At 34.9% G+C, this 15,241-nt stretch overlaps 1 protein-coding gene across 7 annotated transcripts in view; it reads left to right on the forward strand.

The window, feature by feature from the left end:
* LOC123674153 (protein pangolin, isoforms A/H/I/S) overlaps positions 1–15,241 on the forward strand; it is a 269,346-nt gene that overhangs the window by 193,469 nt on the left and 60,636 nt on the right. For 5 of the 7 annotated variants that reach the window (XM_045609051.1, XM_045609052.1, XM_045609047.1 and 2 more), the window contains exon 4: positions 7,093–7,125. The exons of the other annotated variants lie outside the window; for them this stretch is intronic. In XM_045609051.1, the coding sequence (XP_045465007.1) occupies positions 7,093–7,125 (33 nt within the window). The remainder of the gene's footprint in view (positions 1–7,092; positions 7,126–15,241) is intronic. 7 annotated transcript variants of the gene reach the window in all.

Genomic DNA, 15,241 nt, shown 5'->3' on the forward strand with positions numbered 1-15,241 from the left:
CATCGCTGAATATTCTTCAAATAGCCTATTGAACAACTAGAACCAAAAGGAACAATGTGTTGCTATAAAAATACCTATATGAACCGATTGGAGGAAACGGAATACAATTGAAATTTTTCGATGTACGATTCCTCCGTTTCAAATTGACAGGCGGAGTCGATGACGAGGAGACGCTGTGAAGATTAGCACAAATTGATCTCGCACGTACGGTTCCCATGGGTACAACGAGGATTATTTCTCACCTTCTTGGAGACGTCGAGAAGGTCTGTGTGGTCTAATTAGATCGCTCACCCTTTTCTGTTTGCGCCTCTGAGAGCTATTATTCCTTTTAGGAAAGGAGTAGCGAGAAAGAATGGATACCGGGTAGTCAGTCGATTGAGATTTATCTAGGGTTTTAGATCAGGTACAAGAACTGATGCTGGTTTGATCAGAGAGTGAATACTTGAGCGATCATACTTATGTCTGGAACGAGATATTTAAATGTTATATGTTTTTTGAATAATGGATAAAGAAGAGTTTCGTGTATTGATGAAACAATGTTTTTTGACGGGAAAAAATACTGCCCAAGCGAAGCAATGGCTTGATAACTGGTATTCAGACTCTGTTTCATCGACAACAACGGTTAAAATATGCTCCAACGAAAGAAATTTGGTTCTTATGAAGAAATTATTACTACAAGAAATATTCTCCTTTACTTTGGAAATAGACTACAGTCTATTTCCAAAGTAAAGGAGAATATTTCTTAAGAAAAGGTATTGAAAAGTCAGAGGAATGTTGGAATACATGCATCACTTTTTGAGGTGGCTATGTTGATGAATAAAAAACCACTTTTTTTTGCACAAAGAAGAATCTAGAAAGTGCAAAAATGATAGTGGAAAACTTAATTTTTCCTAATATTCTGATTTTTCATTATGAAATCCGAGATGCACCAACAGAAAAGTTCGAAATAAGACTTACAAAATCCACATAAATATAGAAATTATTTTCGTCAACTCAACCACAAAAAATTTCTGCATTTCCTCTAGGCGTACAGTCCCAACAGACTATATTTCATTCGACAGCTGTTTTTAGCTGTTCACTTTTCCTCGTATAAGAACGTACAAGAAATTTTTTCCGTACGACATTTTCAATAGACTGCAAATTCCTGGAATTTTTTCGATATCCGTCCTATTCGTTCCTTTCAGAATTAAAACAATGGAATGGAGGAAATTCGAGCGACATTTTTCTATTCCACAAACCATTTCAGTGTCTGGTCCACCGATGAGCCAGGCTCGGTTAGATGATATTTGGAGTATAAAAAATAAACGAAAGAAACGCGACAGACGGTGTATCGAAGACAAGAAGTAGTGGTACCTCATCAACATACAATAGGGTCGTCTGGGCGTAGAGCAGTATATCAGAATGGATTTATTGCACCCACTGTATCTATATACTATGCATGTTACTAACGTGACTGTTGTCGTTTAGCTCAGTTTATACCGCTACCGAGAATTCATCTTGCGTTTGTGGGAAATATCTGATGAATAAACTTCATTTTATTTATCGGTGTAAGTACCGAATGATCTGAAGGTAGATGAGAAACGAACACTTTATCTAATTGCAGACTTGGTTTCAGCGACGAACTTGAAATTTTATTGCAAATTCCAGAAGTTGCCAAAGGAATAGTAGAAATTACAAGGTCTTAAAATGAAATTTATATTAAGTGAATTGCGGTATTTATTTTATCAAGCAACTTGCAAAATGTCAGTTTTTTGTTCTAAATTTTAAATATAATTTAACTTCACAGAAAAGTTCTAAGAAGTTGAATTAGGCTGAAGGTCAAGATTACATTGAATATAGGGGTCGATTTGCTAGAAAGCGGAACTTCGCCTAGTTTGAACACTTATTTTATACCCTTAATAATTTTCAAGAAAATCGTTTACCATATTGGCAAATAATGGCACTTAGATTTAGAAGCTGCTTTAATTGCGCTTGTTAGATTGGTCAAATTAGGGGGTGTACGATGATCCTCTTGAATTTCAAATGGCCATAGAGGTCGAGTGACACAAGATTTTGCAAATATATAATTTCTGTTTTTGTTCTGATTCGGGTGAAAAAAACTCTGAATTGTATGATGGATACTTATATGGGATTTTCTGATGGCTTGGATCTTTTTCAATGTAAATTCTCGACGCTCAAAAGAGTGCTGACGAAAAATCTCTTATGAATTAGTGAATTAATTGTGACTTGATTTTCTTGTGTTCTTGTTGTTGACTTTCGAGTAATTGATATTTAATTTGATTACCACATGTAATTTGAGGTTATGGGGTTGTTTTTTAAATGATATGGTACACTATTTAAGCGAATACTTATTAGTAAGCAAGTCGATGCACACGGCAGTATTCTTCATCATGTATATCATCGAGAATAGTTATTTAAAATACAAGTGCAGAAGGCATTGATATTCTTCCACGAGTTCAAAATTCAAAAACGAGCCACGAAGTGGCGAGTTTATGAATGAACGAGTGGTAGAATGAGCCTTCTGTACGAGTATTATACATTATTTTCTCTAATTCATTGCATTTTCATTGAAATTAATGAAATATTTCCATAAATATTATTTAGTGATTTTTGCATTGAAAAATGTTGGTTGGCAGAACTGATTTCTTTAAGGCAAATTGATGAATTGACAGATAAAGCCGTGGCGGAAAGTTCGGAGTACCAACATAGAATAATAAAATATAACCATGAAAACTGTGCGTTTCTGATATATTCTCGCACGATTTTGTTCTACAAGATGTGGAAGAATGAACAGAATAATCACAGAATTAGAGAAAAGATTTTCGGGTCGACCTTATGGTAAAACAACAACACAGTAATCTTTCTATGGCCCGATGGACCAAACGACGAAATAATCGAATTCCAGCCGGTATTCCTTTTCCGTCGTCGTTGGCGGGGGAAAAAACCCATCAAGAATTTGCCCCGGTCAGGCCGTCGCTGATGCCTTGGCCTGGCTGCGGCATCTGCGAATATCGGCGATCGTGGAAGCCGAACAATTTGCGCAATGTGTAATATCGGGGATCGTATTTGAATTCCTGAAAGTCGTAACTATCTGGAACCCGCTGGGGTGAGGAGAGACAGGCTGCGGGGAGGGAGGGGTGAGATATCGGACGGAATTTCATCAGCTCGGGCGGCCGTAAAGGCAACGCCAACTGCCGGTCTGCGACCCTTTGGAGGCATAGTCAGAGGGAGGCTCAGCCCACGGTTGGAGACGTGCCGAATCTCGCTTGATTTCTGCTTTAATCATTGCCCTGATAAAAATCTTAAAAATCGATCCTAACGGGTATGGACCCCTTTAATGAAAATTATATTTTTCTCTAATTCTGTGGTTATTCCGTTCATTCTTCCACATCTTGTAGAACAAAATCGTGCGAGAATATATCAGAAACGCACAGTTTTCATGGTTATATTTTATTATTCTATGTTGGCACTCCGAACTTTCCGCCACGGCTTCATCTGTCAATTCATCAATTTGCCTTAAAGAAATCAGTTCTGCCAACCAACATTTTTCAATGCAAAAAGCACTAAATTATATTTGTGGAAATATTTCATTAATTTCAATGAAAATGCAACCTAACCTAACCTAATGCAATGAATTAGAGAAAATAATGTATAATACTCGTACAGAAGGCTCATTCTACCACTCGTTCATTCCAAAACTCGCCACTTCGTGGCTCGTTTTTGAATTCTGAACTCGTGGAAGAATATCAATGCCTTCTGCACTTGTATTATAAATAACTATTCTAGTTTCGTTTGATTTTGGATCATCAATTTTTAGGAACATTTGAATTTTGGGATTTGGATTTGGATTTTTAGACTTTATAACCCATTCACAATTTCGTGATGTTTATAACACTCATTTTCCGAACTGAAAATCGAACTGATCAAGTTATAATATTCTTCAAAAATTAGCTGGTGGGTGTTGATGCCAGCACTCTTCGAACGGCAGCTTTGGCTAGGTTTTTTCAACTGCTGAATACTGTTTTTCTGTTTGGTTCAATAGTGCTCATGTTCATAAAATTGATGCATCACTTAACGTTTCTAATATGATAGAATTATCAGTGGAACTATTAGATCTACACCTTTATATCGGTTACCAGTGCTATCACATGTATATTTCCGTCTCGTAGACAGGTTGCAGTCGAGAAATCTTAGGATAAATTTCATTTCTACTCGAATTTTTTTCCAATTATATCTTACATCCCATATACTAGAAATGCCAGATTGAAGTCACCAGAACCTTTATGGATTAATAATTTCCTTCAATATAATGAAAGTGACAAGGAATTTTTCTTTTAATGTCTTCAACAAAAGTCTAATCGTTGATCCTTCCAGTTTTAGGTTCCAATCACCCCAGGAAAATTTCGTGTGTTTTAAAGCGACTTAGGACTGGTCATGGTCGGTGCAATAATATGCTTTTCAAATGGCATTCTATTGAAAGCCCACTATTTGAGTGTGGTGTAGAAGAAACGATTGACCACTTGGTGAATATTTGTCCAATTTATAAGTTTCATGGTCGTTTCCGAGCTATCCGTTCAGTTTCAGATTCGTTTTTAGAATGGGCCGCTAACTTGAAATCATCATAATGGAAATTATAACATTTATTACTCCTTTTCGGTTTTTTTCTCTTTTGTTTTCAGATTTGATTATAATATATACGTTGTCAACTTTTAGTGGAAAGAAAGGATGGAAAAGATATTGCTTGGATGACAGAAATCCTGGATTCTTTGATACTTTCATCTAGCCTATTGCAGAAAAAAAAATTGAAAATATAATTGAAAGAATAGATAACAGGCGCATTCACCATTTTGTAGATAGTAACTTTTTTAACGTTAGGTCGCTTTGAAATAATTCCCATATAGAAATATTATAAATTTAATCAATACCATATCAATTGAATTTCTACAATTTTTCCTCTCGTTCCTACTTTCAAATGAATCTTACAAAAACCTAGGAAGCCTTAGATTTATAAACGCCAAAGTTCCTTCATCACCCTTCCAAGTTGAGCATCCAAATCTCGAAAACTTCCCCGTTCTAGAAGAATATCAGGTTCGGCCGGCCCCCCTCTTCTTCCTCCTTTATAAAATCCCCCATTCACGCAAGAAAAAGGTCGAGAGCGCAGTCGAGAGATGGGAAAATTGTCCCGGGTAAATGGATTAGAGCGTTCGAGCAGGGTAAGGACGAGCAATCAGGATAATGGGCCGGACACTTACCCTGCATTGTGGCCCCCCGGCCCGGATCTTGTGGTCAACGCTCCTGTTTACTTTTGCCAATAGCTGTCTTGCGTCTTCCGGGATCTCTCCTTCCTGCGCTCCTCTTTTGACGCTGGGGTCCTTGAGGATTTTCGTAACAGGTGATTCCGATTTATCGTTTATAAACGTTGTCTCGCCACTTGTAATATGTATTTCTATATTTCAGTATCGTAATGTGTTCATTACAGTACTAGAAACAGTTCTGTAATGAACTCATTACAGCATTGTTTCCAGTTATATTTTTCGTTTGTGGTTGTCTACACTGATCTATCAAATTTCAACACAAGTCAATTCTCAATATAATATAATTTTGATATAGTTAAATGATTTGAAAAATTCGCAATTTCTCTTTATTCTGGTGGTGTTGAATCGATTTCGGCAAACATAATTCACGAATTTAATGCGTAATTACAAATTATTACAAAATTCGAAACGTACGAATCAGATTAAAACTCCGTATTCTGTCAATTTTCGTAACAGTCACACCAACTGCCAAGGTACAGTACAAAAGTCACTAGGATGTATAATCTGAATTTCTCATTAAATTTCGACAATATTTCTAAAACTTGACTGAAATAGAGTAAATATCGTCTAATACTCGTTGTAAAAGACAATTCCAACACTCATGCGTTCGAAAACTAGCTCCTTTGTAAGTAGTAGAAAAATTGTTTTTACAGTCTGGCAACGACTACTCCTTCTATCGCTCACGTCATACCATTAATAAAATAAATGAACTATAGAGTACTATTTTTCATTCAGTATTATCTCTCAAAATTATTGCATAAAAAACAATTTACACTTATCTAGTTCATACCATAAAGAAGAAGAGTGAAATGTCATCTTTCGATGACGTTCCAACTCAAGGTTGAGGTTATTTCTTATTCTTGAACATTGTGTCAATTTGATATGACAAGATTTTCAATGAAATATAGAGTACTATAAGAAAGTATAGGTATATAGGTTATTTCTTATTCTTGAACATTGTGTCAATTTGATATGACAAGAGTTTTCAATGAAATATAGAGTACTATAAGTAAATATAATAACAATGGATGATGACCACGTAATAATAGAGTACTATGTTCATTATGAACTTGAAAAAACTATACAGTACTATGTTCATTGTTAACTCGAAAACCTTTTATTCAATTCCCACAAATGGTCGACTTCCATGGTCTTTGGCTTCATGTTTATGCCCAACAAGATGTTGTACATCTGTTTTGGAGTCATAAATGTAGATCAAAGTAAAGTATGTTTATTGTTCCATCCTAATGAACGGAAGCGTCATGAGATATAGTTCAATCAGCGCCACCTGCTCGCTACAACATGAAAATGTACATATCCTTGTAGTGTGCAGGAATCAGTCTATCGCCAATTTGTTTTTCAAATACCCTGCACAAAATAAAACATATTCAATAATTTATAAAAATTCTATCAATATACAACAATACAAGTAATGAAGATCTTGTCTGTATGAATTGGGGATAATTTCGAAAATCATTTCACCTCATCCAAATTATATTATATTGACAATTGACGGGTGTTGAAGTTTTATAGGATCGGAAGTCAGTGTAGACAATCACAAAATGAAAAATATAACTGAAAAGAATACTCTAACGAGTTCATTACACCACTATTTTCAGTATTGTAATGAACTCATTACGATACTGAAATAGAGAAAATAATATTTTGGAATTACAACTTCAGAATTCAATTATTAATGAGGTGATTTGGTATTGAATTTATTATTATTGTTTTCTTACCCATAAGAATCGAATTTAACTCCTATTTTTTGTTTCAGGTATGTGGCAAGAATTTATACCACTATGAGCACGTGAGTTATTTATCAAGAATTTTTCAGAAAATGTTTACAAATGAAATTTATAAATATTTATAGACATAGACTGACAGCACTTTGAATCAACGATCCCTCCTTCTACAATCAATTTTTCTTTCTCCCTTTTTTCTTTTGCGATGGTGTTACTCATAGGCTGTTGCCCTTATTTTTATTAATTGAAGTTATTGTATAAAAGAACCGAAAATATCAATTTTTTTTTAAATAGAAACATAAATTAAATCACTTTAAATCATAACAAAATGAAAAATAAAGTTTTTTAATATTGGGAAACCTCCAGGCTTTGATTTCATAATTTCCTATTCAGGATTAAAGACACATGAGGCATCTTATATGTAGTTTGCCGCCTAACTTATTGCGTGTTTTTGTAACTGTAACTGCTGTAAGAACAGCTCTGGAAAATTGTCTTTCAACAGGAGCTGAAGATGCCTTGGGCTTTTTGGCCAAGTTTAGAAAGATATTTCTGAAACTACCAAAATCTACAGATAGATTTCATTGAAATGTTATAAAACTACTAATAAAGTCACACTGGCGAATGCTTCAACCTCTCGGCTCTCGGTTTTGAATCCCTACTGTATAGTGACTGATAAGCTAGAATTTTTATTATTATTATTTTATCTATATTTGACTGAAAATGGAGATAAAAATAGGAAAACTACGAGACTACTACCAAATATCAACTTGTTGCGTTTTTTTGCACTAGGACGTGATATTTTTAGTGGCCATTTCTATCTGACCCTATTAATTGGGGAAATTGCATTCAGAAAAATTTAAGCTTTGATACTATGCCAAAAGCTTGACGTCCCCGGGTTCGATTCCCAGCGAAGCGGAAAAGAAATTTCCAGGATAAACAGCGGCACTGAAGTCCCGCTCAGTTATTACCCGGTTTCAGAACGGGATTAATTAAATTCCACCAATATTTGCGCCAGGGCGGGGGGTCGTAGAAGGGGGGACAAACCAAACAGCGTTCAGCATTCCGTCTAAGCGGGCCGGTTGATATTATTTTTTCGTCTGAGGGAGCGCGCGCTAGCGGGCCCCTTTTGTCTATTAGTTCTTTTCCCCGGTCCTGTCGAAATCTTCCTTCATTAGGGGTGGAGGGGGGCGGCCATTTGCATTCGACGCGCGGGGGCGGGAGCGGGATGGAAATGCAAATTTGCCCGCTTGATGAGGAGACCGAGAGGCGTCCAGATGAACTGCGAAATTAGTTATTCGCGCCGTGAATTACTTTCATCTCCTTATATTTTCCAGCGGGTCCTTTGTCGGAAAAACGGATCGTTTTCCCTGCGTTTTTTCTGATTTTCGACGGCGACCTTTATTCGCGAGAGGGGGTATAAGGGGGGGGGGTGCTCGTTTCCGGTTCAGTTTTTCGCAGAAAGAGAGTCGTTCGACTGAAAAATTTATGCGTTTTTTAGTTGGAGATTTCTTATTCCGTTCGTCCGTGGCCGATTTTAAAGGTGAGGTATGGTTGAAGGGTGACATTACTTTCAATGAAAAATAATTCAAATGAGGGAACATAACCCCCCCTCTCCATTTATTAGAAAAAATAAGAGAAAATTGTGTGACAAATTGAAGAAAAAATTATAAAAAACTGAAAGATTTTACCTCATACGGTTTTAATTCCTCACATCGCTAACTTGATCCAAGAGCTCAAATTTTTCCACCGGTTTTACTATTGCCGGCCGTGAAGGTGCTTCACATCGATCCAAAAGTGCTTAGCAGTAATACGGGTACATCAGTTTTAGATAATTTTGAGTCTTGCGAATACATTGATTACAAGATTGTGATAGATTGATTCAAATACGAATAAAAAAAGTTGGTTATTGCAACAGGCAGGCCAACCAAATCTTACTTCGAAATAATTGAGTGAACAATCAAAATCTTATATTAGATATTTCATTGATAAAATTATAATGAGTTCGAATGTCTAAATGTCTGTGCCAAAAAGTCATTTCTTTCGGAAAAAAAAATTGTAAACAATATTAAGGTCTAGGCACGCCCTTGCATAATTTTCAAGAATATTTCCATAGTAAGAAGAAAGTAAAGAAGCGTTGACCTTTTTTCATAATATCTAGAAAACTCATTGCGATTCCCGTATGTCCCCGATATCCCAGAACATTTTTCCATCAACACCTGTCTCGTCCGAAAAAAAATCTGTCCCCTTTTAAACAACAATAAAGGCCGTAAACGTAGTGAGTTCATCGTGAAGAGTGAATATTGATCAGGCTAGATCGTTGCAAGATAAGGTCCTCTCGCAAATAGTATTATGGAGTGGACAAAAGGCCCCCAATATCGGGATCCTCTATGCATAATGCCCGGCCTTATGTCAACAGGCCTATGTATATCAAAGTAGAGTGAAGTACACCGCTCATTGTCATCCACAATATCATGGGACATCCCCTGTGATTATCGAGCTTTTAAGGGGTGAATGTTTCCTTTCGAATGATGCACTGCAGGGATTTGAATATGGCCTCTACAAGTTTATGGAATTGTCATCTTTTCCATTTATTTTTTTTTTTTGTTAATTTTCAATGTGTTCGGTCCTCGATGGAATTGAAATTTTTCAAGCAAGTGTACCTTTAAAAGACGCGAATATTATTTTAAAGACACCATACACTAATATCATATGTTATTTTGTGTTATTCCTGAACAATAATGCTTAAAATTAATTGTAGATGAGTACAAATTTCCTTTCAATTGTTGTTGGCAAAATTTTGAAACGAGAACAAATCAAGAACATCTCAATAGTTTGAAGTTAGTTGAGGATACTGAATCAAAATAGATAAAAGGAAATTTTATATATTCGTTTTAAAAAATACACAAGCTCAAATTAAAAATTTTACTCGTTTTTGCAAACTTTTTGGAACAAGGTATGTCTCAATTTTGAGATTTTACGCTTTCTTCAATTCAAAAAACAAAATATCATTATGTTCTATTACATTGATACTAATAATTAACTGAAATCAAGTATATGATAGAATTACTTGCTGCACCGTTCTTTATGTATTTTGGTAATTTACGATAAAAGCTTTTGCTAGCAATTGTACTTAATTTTCAAAAGATATACTTCAAAATACTTTTTTCCCAATCATCAAAAAATCGCCCGTCATCAAAAACTTTTCTAATCTCAGCTTGGTTATCTGAAAATCAAGAGCTTGATTATATATTGATGCGATAAAATTTTACTAGAAAAATTTCCCAAAAAGATATCTATTATTTTTGTAATAGATTAATAAAACGAAATGTCCATCATTCATATGAAATTCCCTAATTTTCATTCGATTCTTATATTCTACAACGTCCAATAACGAACGAAAATGTGAAAAATAAAGATCGACTCTCAAAAAGAAGTCACTAAAATTAATAACTCATAACAATTCATCGCCGGAAGTCGAAACTATCCAGTTTCACAAAAAACAGTTTTGTACTACACAGATTATCGCCCTCTTAAAAACAAGTTTTCGAACCCATAAAGCTATTCAGTCTCCCCATATGATTACAGGCTTTACGAGGGAGTGAATTTGTCCTCTCTCTCCCTATATGATTAATACGCCAGGATAAATAGACGAGCATTAGGAGCGGTAACCCCCCTTAGATCAATTGGCCAAATTACATGTCACAGATTGGCGTGTTATTGCCTTCTTTTGTACTTCATTATGGTCCTGTGGGGATGTGAAAAGCGGAGATTATTTATAAATATTTTGAATGGTGTCACCAGATACGAGCATAAATTTGTGTTAGATCATTCGCAAAAACATTATCTTAGAATTTTTTTCATAAAGTTGTATTGACGAAATTCTGTTTTTCATTTTGATGTAAATGAGAATTGGATGTTGAAACTAAGGCCCAGTTTCACCAAATGCTTTAATCTTGACTTGGCTCTTAAGTGAGGCCTTAGATCACGATTAATGTAATGCAGCGTTTCACCACACAAAGCGCCATTTAATCGACCAATCGCGATTTAGCACTAATCGGCCATTTTCGGAGGATTATAACCTTTCAAGTTGAGATTAATAATTATTTATCAGTATGGAACTCTTGTCTATGTAATTATTTTTCCGGAAATTTCTAATTTTTGGTTCAATTTTATCAAAATATGACTAAGTATATGTATAGGCTCAATATTTCCCATTTAAAATACACGTAAACTTTGTTTTTGTGTTTTATGAAATTTATTGCAAAGAATAATTTATTGATATGTTTGATTGAAATATTATTTAAGAAGCAGTTAAACTTGTTAATAAAAATAAATAAGTTAATAAAATTACTTATATAGTTTTTTTCCAGAATGTGTGGTTTTGTGAAATGGGATAATTTCTTTTTAACTTCTGCAAGTTTCCGACATTTCGAAGCACATCACTCGACATTTTCGGCAAAAATTAAGTTTGTTTTTTGTTTACAAGATGACAAATGTTTTGAAATGTTATGAGTTATGAATGAATGACACTTGACACCTAGCGCCAATGGTTGTCATCACTGCTAATACGATACAGAACACTATATAACTTTTTGTTCACAACGTTGCCAAATGGTTTGACTATTTAATCGCGATTTGGTTAATCGCGATCATCTTCGGACGGGTTGATGCATGGTGAAACAGAAAACACTGTTAAGCCTGCTTTAGTAACAAGCGGAGTTTAATCAATCTGGGATCAAGTGCTGTTTGGTGAAACTGGGCCTAATAGTATTAGTTTTGGTTATATGGTTGTGATATTTCGAGATAACTAAAAACAAGCCAAAAGTTTCGACTTGAAAAAAAAGGCATAAGTGTCATCTATGTATTTTATTACTCTGAACGAAAAAAAAAAATGTTTGGGATTCTTTTCCTTCAGAAACATCTGAAACCGGATGAGAACTACTGGTATCGGAGACAAGAAGAAATTTCGCAGTTTTCAGCGCTATAGGAAGGGTTGTTGGGGTGCTTTTGCGCACCGTTTGAAATATAACACTTTTAGTGGTATTGTTTGAGAGCAGTTAGGTACGTTTTCCCGCCAGGCCTCTCTGATTACCTGCCACTGTTTTTCTCCTTCCAGTAATTATTTTCATAATTACGTAGGTGTTCTGTTCCAGAGCAGGAGACTGTTTGGCGTAGTTCCTGTCCTTTTTTAGGCATCATTAAATTATTTCATCGGCAGGCCCGGTTCTCGTTTTCTTAACGAGCTATAGAGGTAACTAATGGACGAATTGGTGTGAATCATAAAAAGAGTTATAATTAACTATGGCGACAAGATTCGTGTTTATATTGGAAAAGGGAGTGAATTCGACACGAACAATTCTCATTTCAGTCAGATTAGGCGAAGATTTGTGATTTGACATGATTATTAGTCTATGATTAGGCTTATCATAAATCGTAGAATTCCAAGAAATGATTTCTATCATTATTTGTGAACGATATTCATTTGTGTTTCACACTATATATTTACTAATTTTGAATAAGATGTAATTATTTGAATTTAGATTTAGGAATAAGAATGTCCCTTCGAGCATCCCTGGTAGATGGAGGCAAATATGATTTAGTGTCGTTATATGATTGTCAAAATAAGTGAAAATAATAATCGTTTTTCTTCCGGTAAATCAATAATTTAATTCGTAACAAGTAAGCTCAAGTGAAATCAAGTAGCTTAATATCAAGTCAAGCGCAAATATGTAATTTTTCACGAGCATGATTTTCAAGTAAAGTAGTTGGTTAAATTGTGAAGCTCGATTTGAAGTTAACACGTGTGTCATTAGAATAAATCATACTAGTTATGATTATGGATTATGATTATGAATAGATCCGTTTTCCACACGCAAGATCGAAAACTCAGCGCACTTAAAACAATATTGAATTCTAATTTTCAACGAGATTGTTATAATGAGAATGTTACGAAACAAAATATCTTTCACAATCAAATGTCGACTAAAAATAATAATTCTAATACTTGAATCACAAAAAAACGATTGAACCAATAACGAAAACAAATGCATTCATATGCCGCTTGATTGATGTTTATATTTCAAGTGGCATCACTCACGCTACGTTGCGTAAAATTACATATTGATGGTCGGTTTAAAAGTCTTCTTTTGATTGAAATTACTCTGATAAATATTTACACGAATGGAAAATATCCAATTTTTCCGTTGGCACATTTTTTAAAAATTTCGTCAATAACGTTTTGTTGCAAACATCCCTTTCATTATTCGGGAACGACCAAATGAAAAGCACATTCACAATATTCGAGTACCAAACGAAATGAAAAATAAGTACATCCGGAAAATCATCAGTGTCTGATCATTTCATGCAATTGTCTAACCGTGAGTAGATTCCCAGCGTCAGTCCGAATCTGTCGATTCCTATTTTATCCCAACAGCTGCCGTAAATGACTGGAAAGCATTAATCCTGCGAATATGCTGGAACAATGGAATACTCGAAACCCGTGCTCACTGTAAAAGGTTTCATTCACTGAAATGGCACTCCCGTGTAACTACGGGAAATTCGACGTACCTACCCACTGCCTGCTTATTTCAGAGAGGAAAATGTGATAATATTTCGGTCATATGTAAATTTTTCTACAGGACACAAAATGTACCTAAATTGTTATTAGGTTAGAGATTTTTTCTATAAATAAGTTCAATATATCAGAAAACACAACACTTTTGGTCTCCGATTTCAGAATTTTTTCTTTCTAATTGTACCAAATATATCGGCTTTCAGTTTTTCCATGCTAATCCCTGGAAATTCACCCTACCAGTACCTATAGAGTAATACACATAGATAGATGGAGTATATGCACTTTTTACATGTCCATAACATGGTTAGATTACGTTGTCGGATTGTGATATATTTTCAAATCCACAATTTTACTATATAATTATGAATGTATAATATATTGAATGAAATATATTTATTTGAATGATTCTCAATTAAATATGCAAAGTAGGAATCCGATATTTTTCCCTTTTGTAAAATATATAATGAGCGGAATATTTATTATTTTCTATATCTATCTACCTGCTGAAATCCAAGGTTTGGCAACTTTTGCTCTCCTAGTGTCATCGGGTGTTTTCGCGTCGTTTGGCGCGCTTGAAATCTGTTTTCTGAATTTCCGATATATTTAGGTATTCAATTCAATATATATTGAGTTAATATGAAACGATGATTCACTATGGGACATAAGAAGTTCGTTTTTTGTGGAGAAACTCGCGATTTAAGTGAAATATCGTATCACTGATATGTTTTCATTTCCGCGCTTCATGTCAAATTTGATAGTTCATGTTGGGGGCAAAATTTGCTCACTGAAAATGACATATTCTCCCTCTATCTGTGTTCATTACTCTAAGCCAGTACCCAAGCACTGCTTTTGTTAATATAAAAGTGCGAAACCTAGTTTCAGTTGTTTTTTTATGAAAATGAATCTTTAGTGTGAAAAAATGGTTAAAAATGAATCATTCAAAGTGTTAGCTATAACTTTTTTACATCTTTCTGTTAGAGCTCGAATACCGTTACGGTAAAACTGTTCATCTTTTGAGGTTATCAACGAATACCATTTTTTGATGTTCTCTAACTTCAATTCATAAGGTTCCCAAGTTTCATGCTTTTGAATCATTCCCAACACATGGAATCGCTTGACAATGACATGGCCAGTAATTCCTATTGCAGAAAATAGTATATTGTGCAACAAGTGGGGAAAGTCCAACTTTTCTCGCGAGTGCCGCAAACACACGAGCGAGAAAAGGACTTTCTCCACATGTTGCACACTATACTTTTCCTACAACTGCACAAATTTCAATAATTCAAGTAATGGACTTGATTCAAATCAAAATGGCCTTCGTTGACAGTATGTGCTACTTTATTACGTTTCCATAGAAACGACTCAAAAGCCCAATTTCATTGGTCTACCAAGCGACGTGTAGGCAAAGTGCCGTAAGAATAGTTATTTATAATACAAGTGCAGAAGGCATTGATATTCTTCCACGAGTTCAAAATTCAAAAACGAGCCACGAAGTGGCGAGTTTTGGAATGAACGAGTGGTAGAATGAGCCTTCTGTACGAGTATTATACATTATTTTCTCTAATTCATTGCATTTTCATTGAAATTAATGAAATATTTCCATAAAT

The sequence above is a fragment of the Harmonia axyridis genome, chromosome 2 (genome assembly GCF_914767665.1).
Source record: "Harmonia axyridis chromosome 2, icHarAxyr1.1, whole genome shotgun sequence".
NCBI lineage: Eukaryota > Metazoa > Arthropoda > Insecta > Coleoptera > Coccinellidae > Harmonia > Harmonia axyridis.